This window comes from Vidua chalybeata, chromosome 8 (genome assembly GCF_026979565.1).
Source record: "Vidua chalybeata isolate OUT-0048 chromosome 8, bVidCha1 merged haplotype, whole genome shotgun sequence".
NCBI lineage: Eukaryota > Metazoa > Chordata > Aves > Passeriformes > Viduidae > Vidua > Vidua chalybeata.
In genome coordinates, this window is record NC_071537.1 from 24,162,890 (window position 1) to 24,189,002 (window position 26,113).

Sequence of the window (26,113 nt, forward strand, 5' to 3'; positions counted from 1 at the left end):
TTGCTTAGTGAAATGCAGGATGGTGCCTTAATTTATGCCAATACAATTTAAACATCTTCAGATAATAATGCAAAATAGAGGAATGTATTTCTGGAACGTGTGAATCACATAGATGGCATGGATCAAAAGCTAGTTCTTGCTAGCTATCTGAAGTCAGTTATTAGTGTACAGACTGACTACACCACCCTCTTGCTTTCCTCATCTCGAGAGTAAAAAGTTTAGGGTACCTGCACACAACATCAGCTTTTAGTTTGGTTCTGTACATCATGTGTGATGTTCAGAGGTACTTACTCTTTGCTTCCTTTGCAATATGTCATCATATATCCTTGCTGACTGTAAGTGGTCTTCATGTTCTTTCCACATCGGTGTCTCCTGGCTCTGCACGTTCCTCTGTGTGAACAGACAACAAATTGTTAGAGTAGTTAACAGGGCCTACAGAAAACATGGCACAAAAGGTCAGAGGATATGTTGGTTAAATTTTGTGATTTGTGTTTTTGAATAGTAATGTGTTTATAGTAACTGGCACCTAGACTATAAACTAATGTGAGGTGTTCAAGTTGAAACATGTTGGCCAAGCACTGTAAGTGCATGAAGATGGTGCATGTATGTCAGGTGGGGAGGTGCTGGCTTTGTTACTTTGGAGAAGAATCTCAATGAAAAATGACAAGTCAGTTGTTTCCTTCTAAATATCTAGTGGTTTTCACAAAGAAAATAAAAGCACATCTCCAAAATGTTTTTGATTGGCAGTAAGTGAAAACAAATTCTGGGTTTCTGTTATCACAGTGGGGTGTTCTCAAGTTAATACTCAAGGCCAGGGATATTTTCAGTGGAATTTTGACCAAAAGGAAAAAAAATACATTTGATTTGTAATTTCTGAACAGGTTGTTAGAGATTCCTAGCTTATTGAGTCATTAGATTTACCTGGTGTAGTGCAAATATTAAATTTGAGCTGCCCTTTTGGTATGAAATACTGAAATGCTTCAGAAAGGACTTAAGCTACTTTTTTCCCCAATCTTTTCTCCCAGTTTCTAGTGTTAGGTTCATGGTGGTGCCCTAATCAAGAAGGCTTGCAAATTGAATCCATATTAATAAATAAAGCTACATGAGTGGTGTTCTCTCAAGAAATCTAAATTGAAAAAAAAAATACTAAACCAGAATGAAAGAAGCTGAGCTGTCTAACGTGTGAGACAACCCAGACATGAAACTCATGTCTTGGTGCTTCAATTATCTGAGGCTTTCTTGCCTGTTCTGACTGTGGGATTTGTGATATTTTTCCACTGCAGATGCATCAGGTTGTAGGGCGGAAAGAGGGGAGCAAGGAGCCTTGTTTGGAAATTGTTATGGTTTTGTTTATATTAAAGTAGTGTCACCTAGAGGCTCCAACCAAGAATACAGGCAAGGGGTGCTGAGCACCCTGAGCACACATCTGCCCGGAGGCAGAGCAAGGTGTCATCAGGCAGGAACAGATCAGCAGCCCCAGTTTAGGGTTGTATTTTGCCTGTTCTGATTTTTGGCCATGTGTTATTGCAAAGACATGTTTGGCCTCTGTCATTCTCTGTCACCTGACACCTTGTCATGAGATGCTCTTCTCTCAAGGAGTCCATGGGTGACAAAAGATGTGGGAGAAATGACAGTCAGTGTTCCAGTGGCAATTACCTGCTCATCTTGGTGTCAACTGAGAAAGTTAGGATAGAGTTGGTAGATTTAAAGGTTTGTGTGAATTCTGTGTGTGTCAGTTACCTTTCAGGTGGGATGATTTCGCTTCAGAGATGTTAGAGACCCCCGCAAAACTGGCTTGAGGGGAAGCAATAGAAAGTAGCCATTGAAGGCACAGTTGTGGGAAACTTGATTGTCAGTGGCTGGACTGAAAAGGCTTTTTTGGAAAGTCAGCATCTGGTGCAGTAGTTGGTAGATTTACAGTGTTTGAAACAGAGGTATATGAAGGTAGTGTTTTAGACACCTGGCCCTCTCAACAAGCGATGTGGAAAATCACCAGGAATGTGTAATTCCAGTTTTCACTCTCCTCCACAATATGTAAGGTGCCAGTGCTCTAGGGATGCATGCTTCACTAAACCATCTGAATCTTTCCTTCCTCAAGGAATGAAGACATGTAAACAGGGTATCAGATACATATACAATTGCTTTAGTGACAACATGAACATATTTAAAACACAGCAAATAATGCCACAAATAATGTATAAACTACAGTAATTCACTTGTATTAATTTATTCCACAAAAGTCACTAGTTATTAAGCAATTTTTATTATAATTAACTATCAGTTTCTGTGTGACATGAAGTCTGTAACTTTTCCTAGACACTGGGTATCTGCCTAGTACTGGGATGAAGAGAAGCTTTTTAGACCTAACCACCAATGTACATCTTCAACATGAGTGTTATATTACTGGTGGGTTCAGTACATTTGCTACTTCAGAGTAGCAAAACATTACTTTTTAAAGTAATTTCCCTCCATCTCTTCCTCTCTGCTTCCTCTGCTGTTTGGCCTTTAATGCTGACCAGTAGTATGTATAGGTTCATTAGCAGTATTGTAAATTTAGTCAATACTCTTTTAGTGGGCTCCAGCTGAGTCCAAACTGACTCACTGCCCTCCAGGGTGCAGTGAGAGACTTAATTACCCTTGTACAGTTCAACAGGAACAATGTCATGGGCAGCATTTCGCTTTGGCTGAAGAGGTTGAAGCTTCTTTCTTTATTGGCTGCCATTTTCAAGTTTTAAGAAAGGGATTTCAGGATAATTCACAGCTCTAGATAATAACAGGGGAAAACCACTGCTCTTTGCAAATGAGAATTGGATTGGTCACGTTTCATTACGGTACTTACATGGATTTTCCTTTGATGGTGGGAATATTCCTTTGGGTAGTTTTAAGGACAGAAATGGAAGTTGAAAGAGCAGAGTGGAGGGACAAGTAATCCTCTAGCTGAATGGCATGAGTTTCAGCATCTCTTACTGCTTGAAACCAAGGAAGTCTTCATGTGATGGAGAAAGGGTGGGTATTTTATCAAGTATGGCAAAAGCTGTACTCAGACATGCGTGTAATTGGTGATGGGCCAGAGTAAATGCTGGGGAATGCAAACCATGAGATTGCCTTCGATTTCTCATGGGGTGACTAAGGTGAAACTTGAGGGATGAGGTTTAGGACAATGAGTGTATATTAGGCTGTTTAAGTTCATGTTCTGCAAGGCACATCTATCACTATTTCAGTGATACTATAATTTTTGTTATTAATAATGTTTGAGATTTAACACTAGGTCCTGTGTTGGATAATGTGGTAGTCATGTGGTTCAATGTGCACAATGAATATTTCTCAACAAATCTATAGCTGGTCTCTTTTTCTGGCTTTTTTTGTGTGGTGCTGGAGGCTTTATTATTTGTCAGTAATACAGTTTCTTGAGGTGTCACCCATTTTAACTGTAATACAGTAAAAATGGAGTGACTTACTCTGTATTTATAATTCGGATGAAGTGATTATATAGTGTTTGAGAACCCAGTGTAGCCTTCCACTGAACAAATGATCTGACTCTACCACTGAAAACTATGGAGGAATGATATATGAAATCCCTTCTGCATACTGTAAAGGAGAGGAACAGGTAAGAGAAATACGCTTAGGAGGCAAAAAAAGTGAAGTAATAATTACAACTTCTTAACAGCAGGCTGAAGCATTGCTTGCTCAAAGTTGGAGTGTGTTTACAAACTGTACGGCATATTTGCATTAGAAGAATCTTTAGTGACTCTGTGGTTTGATTCCTGCCTGTCATTACCCTTCTTATTTACTCATACACTTGCAAAATATTTGCCTTGCTCCTCAGGTTTTATTACCTGTCCACAGCACATCAGTGGGGAATAGAGAGGAATGTCTGTAGTGAGTCCTTTCACTGCTTATGTCATGGAGAGAGCTTCTTTGTAGTCATTGAAGTGCATGAACACTCATATGTGCCATAAATATCCAAACAAATCACACAGCAGACATCATCAGAAACAGTCAGAGAAGGAAGTAAAGTAGGAGGCATCATTCAGAGCAGGATAAAAGAGGAAATCTTAATAGCAGTCACAAATTCTGGGTTAGTCATCATTTGTCTCCATGCTGGTGGAGGGACTTGCATTGCGTCACTTGCAAATATTAGTCACTGAAGCCATTGTCTGAGCCTCTGAGTGAGAGGGGCAAGATTCTAAGAGAAAATATTTTAAAGAAACATGGGCTAGCAGGACTTAGTGGTTGCAAGGTGTTCAGTATGCCCTTATTCACACACTGGTTTATATGGATGCTGTCAATGTACACATGACATTGTCAGGCATCTTACAGAGATTACCATTAATTTTCTCTAATTATCTGTTAGGGGAAATTATTCATTCATTTGAATTTTTGTGTGATTTTATTGCTTGATTGAATATGGGTACTTTGAAGCAAATAGGTCAGTTCAAATTCACAGCTACGTTCTAATACATTGCTGGTGTGTTGGCAGAGCATTGTGGAATTTGTTTGAAATTTCCTAGCTGTTTGTGAAACGTATTCACTGCTTCATTTACACAGTTGCTGCTGTTGTTATTACTTTGTTACTTGGGACAGAGGCAGTTTTTATCACACACACACACACGCTTTGCGCAGAGCAATTCCTGTTCTTAAATGATTCACACTTGGCGTTATGAGCAGACTAAAGAATGAACACAGAGGTAGTCCTTGATTCTGGCTCACAGCACAAAAGGAAGGAGTGGTCCAAGCCTGGAGCACTGTCTGGGGTCACGGCAGAGTGAGCAGGCTTTGAAGCACATTGACAGAGTGCATGTAGAGCCTGTAGAGGTTCTTTAGGCAAGTTAGCCCTGGATAGAATTTTTGGTGATAGCTGGTAGTCAAGACAAAAATGCAGTTCTTGATATAAGATACAAATCAATGTTGTTTGAAAATGAAAGAGCAATGTGTGTCTGTTAAATGGTATTGATACATAAATATCTAGACCAGGAAGGATCACCTGAGTGTATGTGTATATATATGCAAATTGAAATCTAATTTACAAGTTAATAGTACAAGAATGAGTAAATTTCAAGTGGAATGTATTTTATGGTCATAGGATTGATAGTTACTTTCACTGGATTTAAGACATTTCATTAATTACGCTAAGTACGTACCTATCCTGGGCTCATTCTGAAACCACCAATGCTTTTGTATGAAAAGAACTGTAAGAAATGTTTGCTTGTATCTGTGGACAGAGCTAATGGAAAAACCCAATCCTCTCATCCACATATTTATCTGAAAGATGTGTTGTATATCTGCAGTTGATTTTCTGGAATGCTGATTAGCTAATACCGTTTTTGGCATGCAGCTTATCCATCGGGTGGGAGAACACTATCTGAATTTCAATTTACTTTTCAAAATGATGTTGAACTGCTATTGCTTTAAAGGCTTTTCTGGCCATTTGGGGACCCACTGCAGACAGTGAAGCTGCAGTCTGGTCTCAAAATCTAATTGAATTGATATAAGGTAGCTGAAGCAGTGATTGTTGAAGAGTTTGAGATGAATTGCAAAAAAAATACATGCTTCTGAGTAACTTAGTGTCCTTGTTTGAAACTCTGCCCCTGAATTTACTTGGACTTCCACTGCTAACAGACCTTTTTATGGTAAAAGCCCTATGCTTCACTATAGTTAAGGAATTCATTCATTCTATGTGGTTTGGTTCAATCACATTGCTATTAAAGAAACGTCATGCCTCTGAGAATACTAAGCTAATAGTGGAGGAAGAGTGGAGAATTAAGGTAATGTCAGGCGTTAATTCCTTTGTCACCACCAGCAATTTGCCACAGTTTAAACTTCTGAAATCTCACCCTCCTGAACGTTTGTTTTTGCAGTGATGGGTCTTTCCCTTATGATTCTGTTCCCTGGCAACAAAATACCAACCAGCCTCCAGGCTCTTTGTCAGTGGTCACCACAGTATGGGGTGTGACTAACACCTCTCAAAGCCAGGTAAGCTTCGTTTTTATGCCTCCTTCCCTCTAGATATGCATTTCTGCTAATGTTTGTAAAATGGAAGGTATTTTGGAAAAACCTCTTGGGATCAGTAGCAGCTCTCTCTTCTCTGTTGTATACGATGCATTATTTTCCCAGTCATGTCCTCTTTGGTGGCATTGAACAAGAGGTGTCTGAGAGCTTGAGTCAGTCACTCTTTTGGCTGCATGCAAATGTCAGGCTTGGATTTACCTCATATTTTACACTGTGTGGTTTCAACACTAAAAGCATGGGATTGGGGTAATCCCAAACCTCCTGGGAATGCAGATTGAATGTGTTCTCTTAAAAATTTTAGCTAGATTCACCCAATGATAGTTGCTGATTTTACCTGGGGTTGTGTTGTACTTGTGGGCTGGTGAAATTCAGTACCAAGTCTACCCCACACTGAGCTACTAACTACCAATTTTAGGCTGTGTTCTTTCCAGTCTCTCCTGTTAGCGCTGTCTAACTTTGCAAAAATATTTCAACATACACTGCAGCACAAACATGAGCTCTTGGCTCCCAGGTGAGAGCCATACTTCCTGGATTTTCATTTGGTTCTCTCCACTCTTAACTCTCTTCTCCTTCTGTGTTTGTATATTGGATTATACTATACAAAAAGCAGCTTTTATGAAGAAGTTACCAATTATTTGCAATAATGTGCACTCCCAGGGATGTGGTACAAATTAAGCATGCAGGCAGTCTGGCCTTTGCTTACACCATAGGTGAAAAGCTCAAAAAACATCACCATCTTTAATGAGTACAAATGGTACATAAATCTAACCTGTCTTTTCTACTTCTTTCAAACTATGTGGTGTTAGATCCCATACAAAATTTTCTGAGGATTTTTCTTGTTATTATTTTAATTTTGGTAAGAAAATTGAAAACAAAACTAATGGAATCAGCCATTTGAAAAAGAAATTATTCAGAGGCCAAGTCATATAGATACTCATATGGCAGTTATTGTTATGGCAAAATCTTTCTTCAATGAAACAAGAAGAGGAAACAGTTACAGGATCTACAACAAGTTTTATTATTGTTCATTTCTTTAACACTTTAAAAGAAAAGGTATCCCATCTGGGAGAGAAATACCTGAGTAAACATGTTGGTCTATGTATTGGCCAGAAAATGAAAATATAGTTTCTTTTACACTTAAAAAGACAAAAGGAAAGATATAAAAATACTCAGAGTTTTGTCTGTCATAAGAGTACTGTAATGTTACTTGAACTCTTCATGGTACTTCAGAGGAATGTGCAATAGAAGGAAAAAATCTCTTGCATGAAGAAAGAAAATGCTTCTTCAGAGTCACTGCAAGGGAGCAGTGAAACTTTGGAACATGAAGCTTGGTTATAGCTATTCAGAGCAGAATGAAATGAATGTCAGGATTTCATGTACATCTTCGTGCTCTTCGGGGGAAAGGAATGAGCTGGGCTCACCAATTCCTTTCCTCAAATGCCTGAAGCTGTTGAGTTAGTCTTCTGCAAAAACCATGACCATGGAGTTTCTCCCCAAGTAGGAAACTTTTCAGGAAATCTTATGCAGGTGATCCATGGATAGCCACACTTAACATCTCCACGTAAATCATAGCAATTTGGAAAAAAAGTCCTTTAAGCAAGCAAAACAAGTCTTTTTATACAGAGAACAGAGGACTCCTTTATAAGAAGCAATAAAAACAATCAATAGACTTTTGTACACTATTTAAAGAGTCAAGAATAAGTTAAACTACTGAAATATGTTCTTTCACAGTTTTTCTATCTGTAGTAGCCTTTGCATTGTGCCAGTGGGACTGACTGCTTCCAAATTACTTCAAAGTCCTGCATAAAAAAAAAAAACAAACCAACCCACATAAACAGACAAAAAAGCTCTCACCTCCTCACACCCCCTGCCCCCCCAAAAAAAGCTATGTCCTTTCTTGTAGTCAGATGAATGACCATTGCATGGTTGTAGCAGGTCTTTCTCATAAACTTTTTTAATAAGCATATTAATTTGGGTTCCATCTAGTTGAAAATCTCCTGTTTGTTTGAAAATGGCAAAAGTAGAAATCACCAGGAATGTGTGCCTAGAGGTCAATGAGGTCTGTGCTCATTAGAGTTCAGAGTACAGGTGGTTATGTTTCAATTTAATGACTGCAGCAAATCAACTTAATTTGCTTGAAGTAGTTCCAAGTACAGCCCCTTACTCTCATGCTCCTTCTTGCAGGTGCTGGGAAATCCAATGGCAAATGCTAACAACCCTATGAACCCAGCAGGAAATCCCATGGCTTCTGGGATGACAACCAGCAACCCTGGAATCAATTCCCCTCAGTTTGCTGGACAGCAGCAGCAATTTTCAGCCAAGGCAGGCTCCACTCAGCCATACATACAGCAGGGCATGTATGGGCGACCCAATTATCCTGGAAGTGGAGGTTTTGGTGGCAGGTAAGATTTACTTCTCTGAGGTGGAAAATGGATGTAGATACTTGATAAAGCTTATTTTAGTGACCTGGCAGAAGTGTCATGGGCTTATTTTAATTATATAAAGTCTCGGTAGTCTATTTTTTGCTGGTTAACTGAAGCACACACTGCTTTTACAGCTTTGGAAATCGGCTACCTAAACTGCAAAGAGATTCATCACAGTAAATGGAAATGGCTTAGGTCAATCAATTAGCTCTAATAAACCCCCAAAATAAAGTTTTAATTAAGAGAGATTGTTAAACAGACCACAGGCTTAGGAATGATTAACATTTAATAAGGCCAAGATGTGAAAGGTATTGATGGTATAATTTCTACGTGCATATGGAGGAGTAAGCTTGAGTATTGGGCAGAGTAGTTTCCTATGCAACAGAATATTTTAGCCCAAAGACTTACTCCACAGCAGGAATTTGAAAAGAATTGGTAATGAAGATGTTTGTTAAAAAAGATGGTCGTGTTGTGTATTTATTTGGAGGAAATAAATGCTGCATTAGTCATATAATCCAAAAGTAATAGCCTGGCATTAGTTACATGTTGACTTTCTGTGTCTATACTTCATAAGCAGGGATGGTGAGGGCAGTTAACTGAAACCACTATTTATGGTCCCAGTGCAAAGGCTGCTGAAGAGACTGCTGCTGTTAGCATAGGCAGTCTAGTGTGAAGAATATAAGCTTGGAACTCAGAGACAGAGTTTATCTCTTCCTTCATCTCTGCCACTGATCTACTGAGTGACCTTGAACAAGCCAAAAAGTTTCTTCAGCTTTGTATTAGCATTTCTAAAATGGGCACAGAATATTGGCCCATATTGATAAAGATATTTGATAACTTGAAGTGGGAAAGGCATGGTTTGGCTTAGCTTGGTTTGTTAGGATCAATAGAAGAGATGGGCAGGAACTGCAGAGCACACAGTGTGGGATCCAGTGGAGTCGATTGCATTGGGTCTCTCCTGGCCTTTCTGCTAAGGTTCAGGGAGAAATGCTTTTATGATATCTTGAACACTTGCCATAATTCACCACCGAGGCAGATTAATGTGCTGTCTTGGAGGAAGTTCGCTGTTCCTGCTCCTGTGCATTTGCCCCCACGCTACTGAGGAACAGAGCATTTACTTTCAGGAGTTCAGCTCTGCTTTGCAGGAAGCTACAGAGCTGCAAAGAAGTTCATTGCCCCCAGAATGACTGCTGGCAATGCTTTGCAGTCCCAGTGGCAGCCCTATGACTGTTGTACCTGGGCAGCAGGTGTAACCTGTAGATGCAATCCATATCTCCTGTACACACCTAATTACCTGGCCTGCTGGCTTTCATTAGTCATTGATACATGCTTTTGGAACAGTTCCAGGTGAGGATCACACCAATATTCAAAACAAAATCCACCAGGCACATCTTAATTCTCTCCTCCTTTCTCTTCTTCCCTGTTAGTTACCCTGGAGGCCCAAATACCCCTGCAGGAATGGGGATTCCCCCCCACACGAGGCCACCAGCGGATTTCACCCAGCCAGCTGCAGCTGCTGCCGCTGCTGCAGTTGCAGCTGCAGCTGCTACAGCAACAGCTACAGCTACAGCCACTGTGGCAGCCCTTCAGGAAACACAGAATAAGGACATGAACCAGTATGGACCGGTAAGAGAATAACCCTTATGTCTTCATACCTGCCTGATCTGGATCATTACAGGGAATTGGCTGTCCTTCTCACTGTTGTCTTCGTTAGGGTGCCTACTGTATTTTTTTTCTTTTTTTCTTTTTTTTTTTTTTTTTTGGTGCATGAGCATGGTTGGAAATGCTTATGAGAAACTGCTGGAACATGTGTATGTAGGTGTGAGTCAGTCCCCATGTTTTTCCCAATAAAACTTGCCTAACTGTATTTTGTAGTTTAGGGGTTGCCTCTTAAAAAAAAAAAAAAAAAAAGGAAGATTTCCCAGTTACAGTTGTATCTGACATGATACATTATTGCTGCCTTTGCCAGCCCTCTAGAACTGAGTACCTAGTGAAATGTTCTAGAATCTTGCCATAGGTTTTGTAGCTCCTGGACAATTGTTTATTTTGCTAACTACAGTTGGTTATTTGGGTTATTTCCCATCAAGCAGGGACAACAATAGAAGAGAGGTTTGGTTGGTAATAATGTTGTCTATATAGGCCGCTATGTGAGACATGCATTTCCAGTGATCCATGACTTCTGGCATGTTATGATGTCATGGAATCATTTTTTCCTTAAAATAAACAAGGGCTTGATCAATTCAGATTTTTCCTCCTTACCTTTTTTACTTCTCTGAATTGTGAAGTATAAGAGCCCATATGCCAGATGATGAAAGGCACAGGGTCTTAGAAACTGTGTTGTTGTGCTCTATTTGCACAGCCAACATCCTAACCTGTTACCTCACAGTACTAGACCAGCCAGATGAAACAATTCAATTTCTTACCTTAGGTTTACATCTGTCTTCCACTCTTACGCCTTTTACAATTCCAATTGGACTTTTGTTATCAATAACTTCACTGCCCATCAAATGTTAGAGAACACTGAAGGAAAATGCGACATAAAACTTTCCCTTCTTCCCTTCCCCAAAGGCATGTTCAGCTCCCTCTTCCCATTTTATAAATGCATGTCGCATTTTATTCTTTTTTTTTTTTTCTTCTTCTTCCGTTGAAGGTTTGTTCCTCTTTCCAGATGGGTCCAACTCAGGCTTACAACAACCAGTTTATGAACCAGCCTGGTCCTCGTGGTCCTGCTTCTATGCCAGGCAACATGAACCCAGCAAGCATGGGAGCAGGAATGACACCTTCCAGCATGAGCGGGCCACCCATGGGCATGAACCAGCCTCGGCCTCCTGGAATGAGCCCCTTCAGCACCCATGGGCAGAGGATGCCTCAGCAGGCCTACCCAGGCCCACGGCCCCAGTCTTTGCCTATACAGGGCATAAAGAGACCATACCCAGGAGAGGTAATAAAATAAGTGATCTTTTGTGGACACTGTTCCTTTGACTGCAGGTTGTAACATACTGGATAATGTGTGGTGCACATCCCTCTAAGATAGGTGCGTCTTTGTTCCAGCCTTGGTAGGAGTGCAGCCATTAAAATATTAGCTGGAGCAGCTCTTCCTTTTTAGCTTCTAAAGTATTCAGCTTGACCCTTGCTATGTTAGTCCATATGATGGTCATCAAGTCCAAGAAAGGCCCCAAACCAGAATATCATTCTTAGATTCTCATGCTGACTTCATTAGATCTTAAATAGGCTTCCATCACATGAGTGCAGTCTTTTAATGGGGCAACTTAGAAGAGACACTGAGGGTGAAATACTTCATTTTAGCCCAGCAGATATCTGTACTGTGTTTTCTTGGACGGTTTTATTTCTTAATGAAATACAAGGCAGACATTGTACTGTAACACCAGTAGTAATAGCAGTCATTTTTTGGAGAAGAGTTGCTTTCCAAACTTTTTGAGTGTTGATTTTCATAGTCACTAAGATGAATATAAATAATGTTGAACTCAAATCCCTCTCTGTCAGCATTTATCTAATACCAGCTTCTGTGGAGCGTGATAAGGTCCCGTGCTGCTATAGGAGATCTGAATGGCTTTATAGGCAAAATTATATTGCCATTGACTTGTATTATGACAAAGCAAAACACTTAGGGTCAAATTTTTAGAGAAGTTTAGACAAATGAAGATGTGGGCAAATGAGCTTTTGGAATTTAAAAGCACCAATGTGTTTTATTCTTCAAGTTAGTATGAATTGGGCAGTAGTCCAGCAGCTCCCAGCATCTATGTACGCCTAAATGTTTTTACAAATCTAGCCATCACTTGGCAACTTCAGAGATCATTTCCTGGTGAAATTCTGTATTCAGCTGAGACTTCAGCAACAGGTGTAGAGCTCTGAATATTATGGTACTGCCCTGACAATAATTATGGTAGTAAGAGTTTAAAGAAAATGCACAGCAAAGAGGACTGTGGCGTGCAGAAAATACAGAAAACATTTCTACAGAGCTACGTTTCTTTCCTGCTCTGCAAACTATTTTTTTTCCTAAATAAAAAACTGATCAGAAATATAAAAGGGATGTGCTTTTGCAGGAGTTTCTTCTCTTAGGAGAACTTATTTATAGGTAAGTTAAGAAAACGCAAAATGTGGCTTGTTCACATGATTTTTCAGATTTCATATATTAAGGATGACTTTAAATCTCTTTTTGCTGCTTCAGAATCAAGTTTTTCATTGTAAGTGAATATGTTCATATTTCCAACAAATAAGTTCTGAGCAGTGCCATAAATGTTGCATGTTTGCTGGGCTGGAATTTTGCAGATGATGTTTGCCTATTGTTTATTGTAGGGTTCATTTATGGAAATGTCTTATCATAAAGTTTATTTTTCAAATTGACATTCTATTACCTTTGGAGTTCCAATTTTCATTACTTCAATTCTGAAACCACAGCGCAGTCTTAGCTAGCACTAGAGAAGTGCTTAGGATTAGTAAGAGCTTCTCTTTAGTTGTTAAAGTATTGCTGAACACTCTGGCAGGAGGCCAGCAGAGCAGTTGGGTTGAAAGGGCAGGTGTGGACAGCACATCTTCTGTGCTCTTGTCCCTTCCAGGATTTTATTTTTATTTATTTATTTAACTTTTTGTGCTTCCATTCTACATCTGAAAAAGGAGCCCCAGGCTTGGGTGTGGTAGCACTTGCAAAAACACAGAAATTTTGTGAACGTTGCATCTGGCTGTAATTCTGGTTTCTTCAAGCACAGTGCCCTTTGACAGTGTTACAAGGCTGAGTGCGTGTGTCTTACCCCACCTTGGTTTGCAAGATTTTTATGCTTTTAAGAAGTACTCATCTGAAGGGGTTTTGTTTGTTTTGATTGTGCTTCTGAATGTATGCTAATACTCATACAAGAAAGCTGCTTGCATAACACATGGCTTTGTCTTCTTGCATCCCTGTCCTGAAACAGCCGAATTATGGAAACCAGCAGTATGGACCAAATAGCCAGTTTCCAAACCAGCCTGGTCAGTACCCCACTCCCAACCCTCCGAGACCCCTCACATCTCCCAGCTATCCTGGACAGAGGATGCCAAGCCAGCAAAACACAGGGCAGTACCCTCCTCCAACAGTCAACATGGGGCAGTATTACAAGGTAGGAATTCTGAGATAATTATCTTGTTTTGTTCTGGTGGCCATTTATTAATGAAGTCACATTAATGGTTTCATAGATACTGCTTTTATGTAGTGAAAGGAAAAAGAGAAAAAAACACTGAGTTTTTAATAGTGTTTTGGGTATCAGAGAATCAAGTTAATCAGCTGAGTTGCAATGCAACTTCAGAGCAGTTCATAAAGAAAATTGAATGTTGCTGCTGCTCATTAGAGGCTTTTACAAGAAAATGTTGGGTTTGCTTTAAAAATAGCTTGTAAAAAGAAGTACCTAATGGGATTCAGGTGTAGTGTTTTCACCTATTCATGGTCCCCTGCAAGAATGCAAGTATGGAAATTTGTAATAAACAAGTTCCACATTGCAGCATTCCAGTTTTAGACCTACAGTGGTCACTGTTGCATTAGGCCAGGCCAAACATAAAAGGTGTTCCAGCTGTAGGTTTCATCTTTGAACTGAAGTTTCTGTGACTTTTTCCAACCTCTTCCTCCTTTTTTCTGTCTTTTCCCTCTGTGCTGCTTGTTTGGGGCAAGAACTAGAGTTGTTAAAATGTTGCCTAGAAAAAAAAAAAACCAAAAAACCTGTGTATGGATACATCTTGAGCACTTTGTATTCTCCAAACTGAGGTTGCACTGAGGGCCTGGTGAGGTTTACCACCTTTGAAATGCACACAAAAGGGATCTATTGCACACAGGTACTCCAGTGAGTATAAAAATGGGGAGGACCATTGATCTTCTGACCTGCTTAAAGCATTAGCTGTTGAAGTATCTGGACTACATTCTGAATTTGAATGTAGGCTGAAAGAATCTAAGTTGCACATTGTTGTTGAATTGGAATTATTTGGTGTGATTCACACAGAAAACACCATTTAAAAAAGAGGGAAAGCAAAACCCTTTTCTGTAGAGCATCTGTTCTGTGTGCAACTATGTGCTGTCCACTGTGGTACCCAAAGGAATGCCTGCTGGATTATGGCAGCTTTTGCAGTTCACTGTCAGGAAGAACACAGGAAACAGACAGTTCCTCTATATAATAATTCTAGTGCAGTCACTTATGCTAAAGTGACAGCAGAAGATCTCTGTCAAGTTTTTAAGTGACAGATTTTTAAATATCTTTTATGTACATTTATTTCAGATGGGGTTTAAGTTTTTTGTTTGCCAGATACTTCTGACAGGGAATTTGTTTCTTTACAATGGATCCCCTATATTGTACTCAAATATTGACTGCTCTGGAAACAGGAAAAAAGAGATCTTGTTAAAAAGGCAGATTATCCTGGCTAGGGGGAAAATGGAACAGACAGAACCTGAACCTTTGAATTGTAGTGATTGTGCAGATAGTAACTGTGTGTGTCAAATATAAAAACCAAAGATGCTTGGAAACATGAATGTTTAAGATTTGAGAAGGCACTCCTCTTCTTATGTACTCTCAAGTATCTTAGGTTAGCAGAGCAGTATTTAGATACAGAATCAGATTTGAAGTCACAGTGCTTGGGCTGTCTGTAAAAAAATTTCATCTTCTGACACTCTCCTGTATTTCTGCTTATGGTACATAAGCCATGCAGTTGCAGTTTTGTTTAATGTCAGCTTCCTTCACATCAGGGTTATTGGTTTATTCTGTTGACTGTAACCATCCCCTTAATTATAAGAAACTAAACTAAAGGTGTTTTAATAAATAGCTATTATTCATACTTTACTGTCCTTTTTCTATCAGTTCAACTTACCTAGCAGCAAACTAGGAGCAGAATCAAATTGTAGGTGCACAGAAAAAAAAATACCCTGGCCTCCAGAGCTTTAATTCTGAGTAGAGGAGTTGAACAGGGGTGGAAGAAAGGATAGATGCAAATAAAAAGGACACAGACTGGTTAATTTTGTGTCTTTGGATTTTTTTTTTTTTGTAGGCTTCTGTGCACTGAGGCTATTTTGGGAGGAATACAAAGGGCTGGGTGGGCTGTGGCGCAGTGGAAAAACTGAAGGAAATGGCTGGTTGGTTTTGGAAAGACAGCATTCAGAGGAACACAGTAAACCTTTTAGCAGCCTTGCTTGTCTCTGGCCATTGCCTGAGTTAAGCTGGCTGGTGTGCTGGTTTCAGTTCCTGCTTTGCTCTCCTAGTGTGCCTCTTCCCTGAAGGCCTCATGGGGTATCCTGTGGTTACTTCTCCAGAAAGAGAGGAGCCTTCCTCCCTTGTCTGTTGTCCTTGGTATTTGATAACAGTGCTGTTCACAAGGCTTATTGTTCTTATTTCAAGGCTGCAATAACAACGTGATGTTATTTATTTTCTAGCCATCAAGGCCTGTACCTGTGGCAAATTACCCTCATTCACCTGTTCCAGGAAACCCCACGCCACCTATGACACCAGGGAGCAATATTCCTCCATACCTGTCACCTAACCAGGATGTCAAACCACCATTCCCACCTGACATTAAACCAAATATCAATGCTTTACCACCACCTCCAAGTGAGTAACAAACAGAATGCCCCCACAGTCATTTATTGTTGCTCTGTTCTCTGCCACATACATTTCAGAGTCTGGAAAGTAGCTCTGATTGCTGCTCTGGGAGAGAGGCTAGAGTTGTTAAGTTGTAATAGGTGGCATGCACAGTGTAGGCTCACTTGAGCCAGTGGACAGAATAGAGAAAGACTGCTATGGTCTTCTAAAAGAGAGTATCAAAAAGCTTCTTCCAGATTAAACTTGTAAGGATTTTACTCCAGAATTATTCCTTTAATATGCTTCCTGAGGAGAAAACACTTGATTTTGGGTTTTGTTGTGTGTGCTTTGGAGGCTTGTTTATTGTATGAACTTCCATTCGGTCTATTTTGTTCAAGGGCAAAGCTATTCATTGAACAACACTGCAGAGTAGGATAAAATGTGAATATTTATAGCAGTGTCTCTATTGTGATCCATACAGGCTTCTTAGGAATATTCAGTACTGTGCCAGAAATTGATATATGTTCCTTTCAAAGCCACTCAACATCACAGCTACACTTGGCTGGGAACAGGGCAGGAATAACAAGATCTCTCTGACTGGATACTAGCATGAGATGTTTGAGGTTTTGAAGTGACTGATGAACAATAGGAGCTATCATTTACTAGGGAGCTGGGAGAACCTTATGTTTTCTATAAAATAACTGCTGCTGCATTAGCACTTTGCAGCTCTGGAGTGCAGGATAGCTGAAAAATCAAGTAGAAGAAGATGGGCTGCAGTATTATTTGGGCAAGAACACAGGATTTAAAGCCATTTGGACTTCATAGATCAGCTGTAAGTTACCTCAAAATCTAATCTTATGGGCTCAGATAGTAATTGAATACCAGTGTCTTTGGTCATCACATAGTTTCAACTGATGAAACTGTTGAAACTAATTGGGTAATGCTGATCCCTGTTCAAAGCAGGGAAAACAAACATTATCACAGTTTGACATTATTAAGAGATTTGTTTTCAGTCTTCTGCCAACAGAGTAAGCTTGGACACAGAGCCTATCCTGTAGTAAAAACCAAGAATTCTTGCCATGCCTGGTTTCAGTTGGTGGCTGGAATGCTATGGCCCTAATGTGAAGTGGGTGACAATAGAAGGCTGCTGTGCCATTGCTATCAGCTTGAACCTTGTCACTTGCATCAGTTATATGATAGAATTACTTTTGATTGTATTTTTTTGTGTGTGTGAGCCTGCTAAGTTAGACCCAGTAGCAGATCGCTGTGCCATTTGTTACTATTCTGTATAAATATACACATTATTATTGCACTGCAGATGCTAAAGGGAAAGTTCACGCTTTCTCTCCCTCTTCGATCCCAGCCAACCACAACGATGAGCTGCGCCTGACGTTCCCTGTCAGAGATGGGGTTGTCCTGGAGCCCTTCCGGCTGGAGCACAACCTGGCAGTCAGCAACCACGTCTTTCACCTGCGGCCAACCGTGCACCAGACACTGATGTGGAGGTAAGCTCAGCCTTGCTGCCAGTGAGTCGTGCATCCCGTGAGGGAGGAGCAGCAGGCCAGGGGCACTGCATTTAGATCTGCCAGGAATTTCACTTCAGAAATTGTGGCTTGGATAGGAAGAATGTCCTTTCAACTCGCAGGTACTCTCACCTGTCATTTTCCAGAGACAGCACAAATGCTTCACAATATGTATTGCATGTCCTTCCTTGCTGATGGCTCATAGCATGAAAAACTGCTGCAACAATTGCATCCTTTCTGCGTAGAACAGGAGTTCCCTGACCCACACCACTACAAACTTCCATCTGGGAATCTGAAGTCCCAGGTGCTTTGTGACCTCTGAAATGTTAGCTAGCTCTGCAAGGCTCTTAGAGTTTATGCCTAAATTAAATGGTGCACAGTTTTCTAATAATGAAGAGTAACCCAATAAGAGTAAGGACCCGATTTAGAGGCTTGGTAAAATCACTTGGAAAGTGCTTAAATCCTCCAAACTTCAGAAGCTAACTTCCTAAATTCCCCTGTTCTCTGACTCCTCAGGTAAGCACAGCTCAGAAATGTGAGAGTATAGCTTTCCTCATACAAAGGCTTCTGGTTTTCACTTACAGTCAATTCTTATTTCCAGCACAGAGGAATGTTTTTCCTTGGTGGCACTTCCCTGTATTTAATGTAGATCTGTATAAGTGATTCTAGGATATGTTTTGATTGTACCATGTTCATGGAAGGGCCTTAGATCAAATGACAATCAGAGCCTTAATTTTTTTAAAATTCATATATTTTCAAATACTACAGAATAATTTTGTCTCCTTGTTTGTTTTTCTCAGAAAGTATCTCTGTGTTTATCCTGGCTGAGCCAGGATAAACATTGCGTTGTCTGAGCCTTTCTGTGTGCACTGTGGAGGCTGATTAGTTGCTTGGGATCTTGTATGGAGGTTGCTTACAGGTGTAGCTTCAGGTTTTGTTTTTTTTGTTTTTTTTTCCTGTGATGATCTTCATCTCCTTAACTGGAATCCACTGGAGACTTGTGTATTCCTGGTGTGGATAGTGTGAGGTGGGCAGAGCGATGTGCTCGCTTCCCTGGCCCAGGACAGGCTCTGGCTCTGAAGCTGAGGTTTGATGCAGGAGTCCTTGGTACCACAGTGCCCCTGTGCCCTGAGGGAGCCTGGGGGTTGGGAGGGAGGGAGACTGCAGGCAGACCACATCCAATAATTAACACCTAACTTTGAGGTCAGTTATTGCTTACTTGCATTTCATTATCGTGGAGTACTCGCAGCACAGGGAGTTTTGGCAGTTATTTGCCAGTTCTTATTAATAAGTAATCACTACTGGGGATTGTGCTGGCTCATTCAGTAGATTTATAGTGCTGCACTGAGGCATGAGGCTGTTTCTTAATATCTGTTCTTTCTTTCTTCCTTCGCTCACCAAACACATAGCCTTTATTTAAACTTATTTTAATGAAGACTCATAGGTAAACTGTGCTCAGGTCTGCTGTTTTGAAAAGCCTGTTAATAGTGGGGGGAACAGATAGTCCTGTAATGAAGTCATTTCACATTAAGCTCAGGGCTGGATGGATGCCAGAAAAATGAATTAGTCACACGTGTGGATGGATTTTGGTTTTTATAGAGAATGGTGGAACCGAGCCAATTCTCAATATTTTTCTGCCAGTTAAAATATTCGGCAAAACCTCTCACGTGTACACACATAATGAATAGCAATGCAAGTATGTTTCTCCCCATGGGAACTTTTCATGGTTACGAGAAGCAGAAAGGTTGAAGGCAGGGAAAATGTCTCCTTGAAGCTGGTTCAGTCTTCACACTGCTGTGTTGTTAATAATGTCCCATGGTGGAGACACTGTGTGCTGAGAACACGAGGCTCTCCTGAGGTCTGTCACCTCTGTGACACTCGGCAGGCCTGTTCACCTCGTCTGCTTGGGTTGTACATCAGAGGTACCAAGGCTTGCTTCCCTCCAGGTCTGGATCGCTGTGTTGTGCTCTCTTGAGGTGAGAAACTGAGTGAAACCTGCAGAGTCAGCTTTCAGAAAATGGTTAATAAAATACTGAAAAAAAGCCTGAAAAGACTTTATGTGGATGGCTTATGTTGAAAGGCCGGGTAATTTGGATTCTATAACTTTCTTTTTAAAAAACCCACGTGTTTGTGTCCACTGCTAAATCTTGATGTTTTGGAATCCAGAAAAGATGATGTTGAGTCAGATTGAAGTCTCTGTAAGGAAAATGGCAATTAGGATGTTAATCTCTTGAATGAGCTGCTCCTCTTGGATCTTACAAAGATATCTTCTTTCAGGCAACATAGATTGTTCAGGAACATAGATTTTAAAGTTTGCACAATAAACTTTGAGCTGTCTTTTGCTGTCATGAACAGTAGAATTCTGACATTCCAGTTCAGTTTTCTGGGTTCTTTTAAATTTCTTCTTGAAATTACTCATTCCTAGAACAAGGTTAACGTACATTTATGAAATTAATGTCATAGTCTCTACCCACTTAATTTTTAATTAACTTAATCTCAGCCTTTTCATTTTTTGAAGGTGTTACAGAACTCATTTCTGAGGAGCTAAATAGTGAGTGGAAATTATTATAGGGGAGGTGGGAGGAATTCATGCCCTGAAAGGTCTGAATTGGATAGATTTAGTCCACAGCCATGTTAATTTAGAATCACAGAAGCTGATTTTGGTGGGGGGTGAGATATAGGAGCCATTTTATCTTAGTTGATTTACTTGTTCTAAGGCAGGATTAGCTGTATTTGTATTTTGTCTGACATGCATTCATTCAAATGCTTCTTTGAGTGCTCTGAGGTAGTGAAGAATCCAGACTTCCAGCACAACCCACTGCCACATATTGCTTTCTCATTCTTAACTCCTAACACAGGAAGGATCTACCTGATATTGACATTCTTCTTTCTGTAGGATCACTCCATGGTCTGGGTTTTCAAAGAGGTTTGAGATGTTTCCTTGAAAAGTCCTTTATAAGTGTAAAATAGGAACAACTTGGGGGCATGCTTGCATCATTAATTCATCATGACTTGCTTCTGTTCAGGGCTTTTATGAAGGAAATGTCTTATATTCTCAATAGCAGTAATTCAAGAAAAATAATCCGATTGATCAAGAAAAATGTTCCTAGCATAAAAACCACCTCCCTCTGCAGTGTGAAAGCAAAGTTAAAGGAAGATTTATTGGTTGTTGTGCAGGTCTGACTTGGAATTGCAGTTTAAGTGCTATCACCATGAAGACAGACAAATGAACACAAACTGGCCAGCTTCAGTCCAGGTCAGCGTTAATGCAACCCCACTTACCATCGAACGTGGTGACAACAAGACATCTCATAAACCTCTGCACCTAAAGCACGTCTGCCAGCCAGGGAGAAACACCATTCAGATTACAGTCACAGCGTGCTGTTGCGTAAGTACACCGAGCTCACGGCTGCAGCTGCTGATGCTGACTCTGCTATTTAGAGCAGTTTGCAAATGTTGCCTTAGCTGAAAGAGACTTACTCTCATTTTTTTCCATGCCTTTTTCTGGTAAGGTTTTTGCTTAATGGTGTTGACACAGTCAGAGTGCTAATATGGAAATTTTTGCTGCTTAATTGTTGCAGAATGTAGTGGCGTCCTTCCAATGTCTCTGACAAGGTTCATGGTCTAGGGGAGGAAGGGAGTTTTATCTCCTACCTTCTCATGTGTGCCTGTGTAACAAGGTGGCTGAAGTCTGTTGGTGTAGAAGTAGATTATTGCAATGAAGACTGTTGATGGTACTAATTTCATTTACACGGTGTATTAAATGGTCTTTGGTTTATTGTGAAAACATCAACATTGATGCTGGTGATGAATTTTCAGATACCTTTTCAGATTAAAAACTCATATGCAATCTAGACCATTCAGCTTTCCCCTTTCTCCTTTTCCATGGGTTAGTTATTCTCAGGGATGAGTGCTGTATTTTTAATGCAGACCATTCTGCAAATCCAGTTTGAGCTTCTGACTGTTCTCTTGTCACTGACAATAAAGCAAGCTGCTAGCTCTCACAAGGTCACAGTGTGAGGCACTTTGACAAGAAGCCATCCACCCATTTTTCTTTACTTCACACGGATGTTTCCCTGCATAATGTCATTTATCTGGTGGCAAAGAGCAGGGGGGCAGCATCCTCTGAATCCACAACGAGCTCTGTGTTGGGTAAGAAGATTCAGCTGATTCCAGGCACATCAGTTGCAAATTGTTTTCACAACTTCCAGCGTGGTCTGAGGGCAGGCAGGTAGGCTAGGCTGTGTCAGACAGTCCAGGGTTTTAAAAATAAACCCTGATGTCAGAGATTAATATGTCAGCTGTACATATACTGAATATTAAGGAGGGAGAAAATGCAGAAAATCCTTGCTTTTTTAAAGCCCTTCTATGCATTAAGCATGGAGCAACTGCACAGTGTGCAGAATATCCATAAGGGAGTGTGTGCTCAGCAGAGCAGAACCAGCTTTTATGTTTAAGCCTCAGGCTCTCACAGAAACCAAGTGTCCAAGGGAAGAGTGCAGCTCAGTTTGGGAGTGCATTTAACACTCCCAAACGTTTAACGTGTGTGTTGGGTTCTCTTCCTAACAAAATGCGTTTCCTTGCAGTCACACTTGTTCGTGTTGCAGTTGGTGCACCGGCCATCGGTTCGCTCCGTACTTCAAGGTCTACTAAAGAAACGCCTCCTCCCAGCAGAACATTGTATCACCAAGAGTGAGTTTGTGTTTTGTGTGGGTGATGATTTTCCAGAATGTCTATGTTCAGTTATGATAAGCTATCTCTACACCAGATTTACTTGTTTACTGAAAACCTTAAGCTGTACTTAAGGAATTTTCAGAACATGGTGTGGATAGATGAATGGCTCTTTGGGTGGAGGCAACAAAGTTTCAAGGACACAAGCTTAGTTCCTAAAGAGGACTGTCCTATTCCAGAAGAATCTCTCTGGCTTTTCCCACATATTTGTTTTTGACTCACCAATAAAGAAAGATTAATTCTTTATTTATCTAGGGCTGCTCTCGGTGCTTGTATGACACTTAATCTGATTAAGAATATAGCTGATATGCATGTGTGATGGTTTTTCTGTTCAGGAGAATGTTCTAAATTACACAGAAGACACCTATATGGGTATATTGTTCATTCAATTGTCCCTTAAATGTTGAAGAAATTTCTGCTTTCTGTGTTAGAACTTAAAATACACTTGTGCTTTCTCACATCTATACCCACCTTCTTCCTAAACAGTCAAGAGGAACTTCAGCAGCGTAGCAGCTTCCTCTGGCAATGCAACACTAAATGGGGAAGATGGAGTTGAGCAGACTGCTATTAAAGTGTCTCTCAAGTGTCCAATCACATTCCGGCGGATCCAGCTCCCGGCGAGGGGTCACGACTGCAAGCACGTACAAGTGAGTGGGTGCCAGTGCCTGGCAGGGTCCCCTCAGCCACGTGTTCCTACAGCACCTTCAGCTTGGTTCTCCTGTGGGAGCACCTAATGCATGGCATTTATGTCTGTAAGCCTCAATAGTTAACTGTATAGATGCTTAATGTAGAGGAGAAAAGTAAGCTCTTTGGTTCAGTTTCCAGTGCTAGGAGGCTTTTTTCATGTCAGTTTTACTTTTGTCTAATTGCTTCATTTAATACAGTATTTTCCTTTTGTTTTGGTTTTTTTTCCTTTTTTTTTTTTTTTTTTCTGATACCTAGTGCTTTGATCTGGAATCTTACTTGCAACTGAACTGTGAAAGAGGAACTTGGCGGTGTCCAGTATGCAAGTAAGTGCATCCATACTACATAAAATGCAGTTGTACACAATTTGACCAAATTCATATCATATTTAAGATCGTGAAGGGGAGAAAGAAGGAAGTTTTAGGAACTAAGGTTATATATCACATTTACTTAAAGAGCATAAAGTCCAATGAGAATTCCTGCAATATTTTACCACCCTGGATTATTAGAAATTTAAAACCATAACAAGATATTTTCTGACAAGATTTCATTACAGATCATCAATGGGTTGTGTAAGGTTCAAAAGAGAATCAAATATTTACATTGATAAGATAGATATCTACAATCCAGAATAAGGGTAATTTTTTTTAAAAAAGCAAAACATTTCCAAGGAGCAACAGCTGGAATTGTTGCTTAGAGGAAAAGAGGGGTGGATACCTTGTTATAATTTCAAGCTAATATTTTGACCAATGAGTTAGTGTACTGCAGAAAAAATGGAAGAAAAACTTGGAAGTGGTTACAGACTGTCCATCCTTGTGTTTAACTGGGCAGAAAAACCAGCAGAATGTCTGCAGGCCAGTTCAGTGTCTGTCACCTCCTGTGCTCAGCACACAGGGTTGGGAGCTGAGGAGCCAGAGCTCTTCAGCTCCAGCAGCTGTGGCTGTAAGAGCTGGCCCTGGGTCTGCACAAGTCTCCAGCTGGGTCCTTGCTCTGCCAGCCAGCGTTAGGTACAAACAGCGGGGATTGCCCATTCTGGCTGTTCTGAGGACATGGCAGGATGGAGATGAGCTTGTTTCCATTACTGTCCATGGTTGATCCGTGTCCTAACACACAAGTGCTTTCTCCAAACTGCCCAAATATTTTCTATCTTCTATGTTTGGCTAAAAATATCACAGGAGTTGGATATCTTGCCTTCTTAACTCATGTATTCATGCATCCAGCCTAAATTTTTGTCCTGTGTCTCTGAGCATAAGCACCTGCATTCAGATCTAAGTGCCTACATAGCTAAATCATTTCGAGTTTTGTTTTGTTCTGTCCCCATCTGTGCTGATCTTAAGTAGAATAGCTGTAATGCTTAGTTGCTTTGCAGCCATTGTACTGTGAAGCTCAAAAAAAGAGAAAGATCTAATTAAAAAAAATAGTGCTAACTGATATTCACAGGAGAGATCTGCTATGTTTGAAAATACTTTAAATTTGCAATGTATTTCACTAACAAAATTTACTTAAAGAATTTGAGCAGCTTGCGGACACACACAAGTGAATGTATCCTTATCTCATCTATTGGATGTAAATATCCTGGTAATGTAGATGTAGAACTAAAACTGTTTCCCCAAATCATTCTTTCCCTAGCAATATTCTAACATGAAGTTTGTTTCTTTTTTACTTTTTAGTAAAACTGCTCTCTTGGAGGGCTTGGAAGTTGACCAGTATATGTGGGGTATTCTGAATGCTATACAAAAGTAAGTGATCTCCCTCCTGATATCCAAGACTAAGCAACTAGGAGTTATGGTAATGAGTACTGAGATAGTCACACCAAAATAGATCTTGGTGATTGAACTTGAATATTCTATTGCATGGTGCCTTGGGGGAGCCAAGTGAATCAGTTTCCATCTTCTTTGTAGCTATTGTTTGGGTTATCTCTTAATGGCAGCCTCACCAATGAAGCAGAGGGAAGAGCCAGAATGGAGGATTAAATGCTTTCTTATATTTGCAAGCAGTCCCTCTGATTCAGAGGTGGCAAACCACATTGATATGTTTGGATTTTATTGTGTGGACAAACCAAGCAATGTGCTCTCATGATTGCCTTTTTTTAAATTTGCTTTTAGCACACTCTTGAGGAGTAAAAGATCTTAGTGTTGTATTACACCAGAGCATTTCAGAACATTGGTTACCATGCAGATTCTTATGGAAACTTCAGCAGAATTGATGTTAAAAAATTCAACTGATATGCTAAATTTTCACATTATTTTGCAGCTCCGAGTTTGAAGAAGTTACAATTGATCCCACTTGCAGTTGGAGGCCGGTCCCTATAAAGTCAGATATTCACATCAAAGATGACCCAGATGGCATTCCCTCAAAAAGATTTAAGACAATGAGTCCAAGCCAGATGATCATGCCAAATGTAATGGAGATGATTGCAGCTTTGGGTCCTGGCCCGTCACCTTACCCATCCCTACCCCCTCCTCCAGGAGGCAACAACTCCACTGAATATGGTAACCAAGGTTAGTTCTATGGCTTTGTGCACCCAGCTGCTCACTTTAGCACTCAGTGGTTCAGTCAGCCTCGTGAGTCAGGTGTGTCAGTGCATCTTTGCAGAGTGATGCATGAGGACAGCAAGTGGTATGGCTGCAATTCTGAAATTCTGCCCAAGTCTTTTCAGTTAAGGTTCATCTGTTCAACAGAGTGTATATTTTAGTAAGCATTATATTTTAGTAATATATTGTAGTATTTAGTTATTTTATTTAATATTTTAAGTATTTAGTGCTTGTCATATTCATAGACACGTAGCCCTCCCTGAATCAAGAAACATTGTATCTTACCTTCTATATTCATGGCCTGCCACAATAGACATATTTCTGTATGTTTTTTCTGTGCATTTTCCTTCTGTTCTACTCTGAAGTGAAAACATCTATTACTACATAAGTAGAAAACCTGACCCATTAACCCTGCTACTTGGGTCACTAGGTTAACTTGGTGTTCCATAGGTCACCAGAAAGGGACAACTTGTAAAGAGCTTTTAACTGCTTTGCAAACACCTTTGCATTAGAAAATTACTTTTGAGTTCCCCTGCCCATCTGCTACCAGATTGAGGAACAGGGTACTAAATGCAGGCAATGGAGATAGGTTTTCAAATTACTGGTATGTTGTGAATAACTCAATTATAGTGACAATTCTGAAAACATGAAACCAGAGACTGTTT

General features: G+C 40.2%; 1 protein-coding gene across 1 annotated transcript in view; it reads left to right on the forward strand.

Annotated features, from left to right (window-relative positions):
- ZMIZ1 (zinc finger MIZ-type containing 1) overlaps nt 1-26,113 on the forward strand; it is a 287,515-nt gene that overhangs the window by 245,283 nt on the left and 16,119 nt on the right. Inside the window, exons 7-19 of the mRNA XM_053948519.1 lie at nt 5,859-5,973; nt 8,194-8,411; nt 9,860-10,058; nt 11,083-11,373; nt 13,361-13,543; nt 15,832-16,006; nt 17,295-17,481; nt 20,677-20,887; nt 22,086-22,191; nt 22,717-22,877; nt 23,173-23,240; nt 24,585-24,653; nt 25,168-25,415. Of these exons, the coding sequence (XP_053804494.1) occupies nt 5,859-5,973; nt 8,194-8,411; nt 9,860-10,058; nt 11,083-11,373; nt 13,361-13,543; nt 15,832-16,006; nt 17,295-17,481; nt 20,677-20,887; nt 22,086-22,191; nt 22,717-22,877; nt 23,173-23,240; nt 24,585-24,653; nt 25,168-25,415 (2,231 nt within the window). The remainder of the gene's footprint in view (nt 1-5,858; nt 5,974-8,193; nt 8,412-9,859; nt 10,059-11,082; nt 11,374-13,360; nt 13,544-15,831; nt 16,007-17,294; nt 17,482-20,676; nt 20,888-22,085; nt 22,192-22,716; nt 22,878-23,172; nt 23,241-24,584; nt 24,654-25,167; nt 25,416-26,113) is intronic.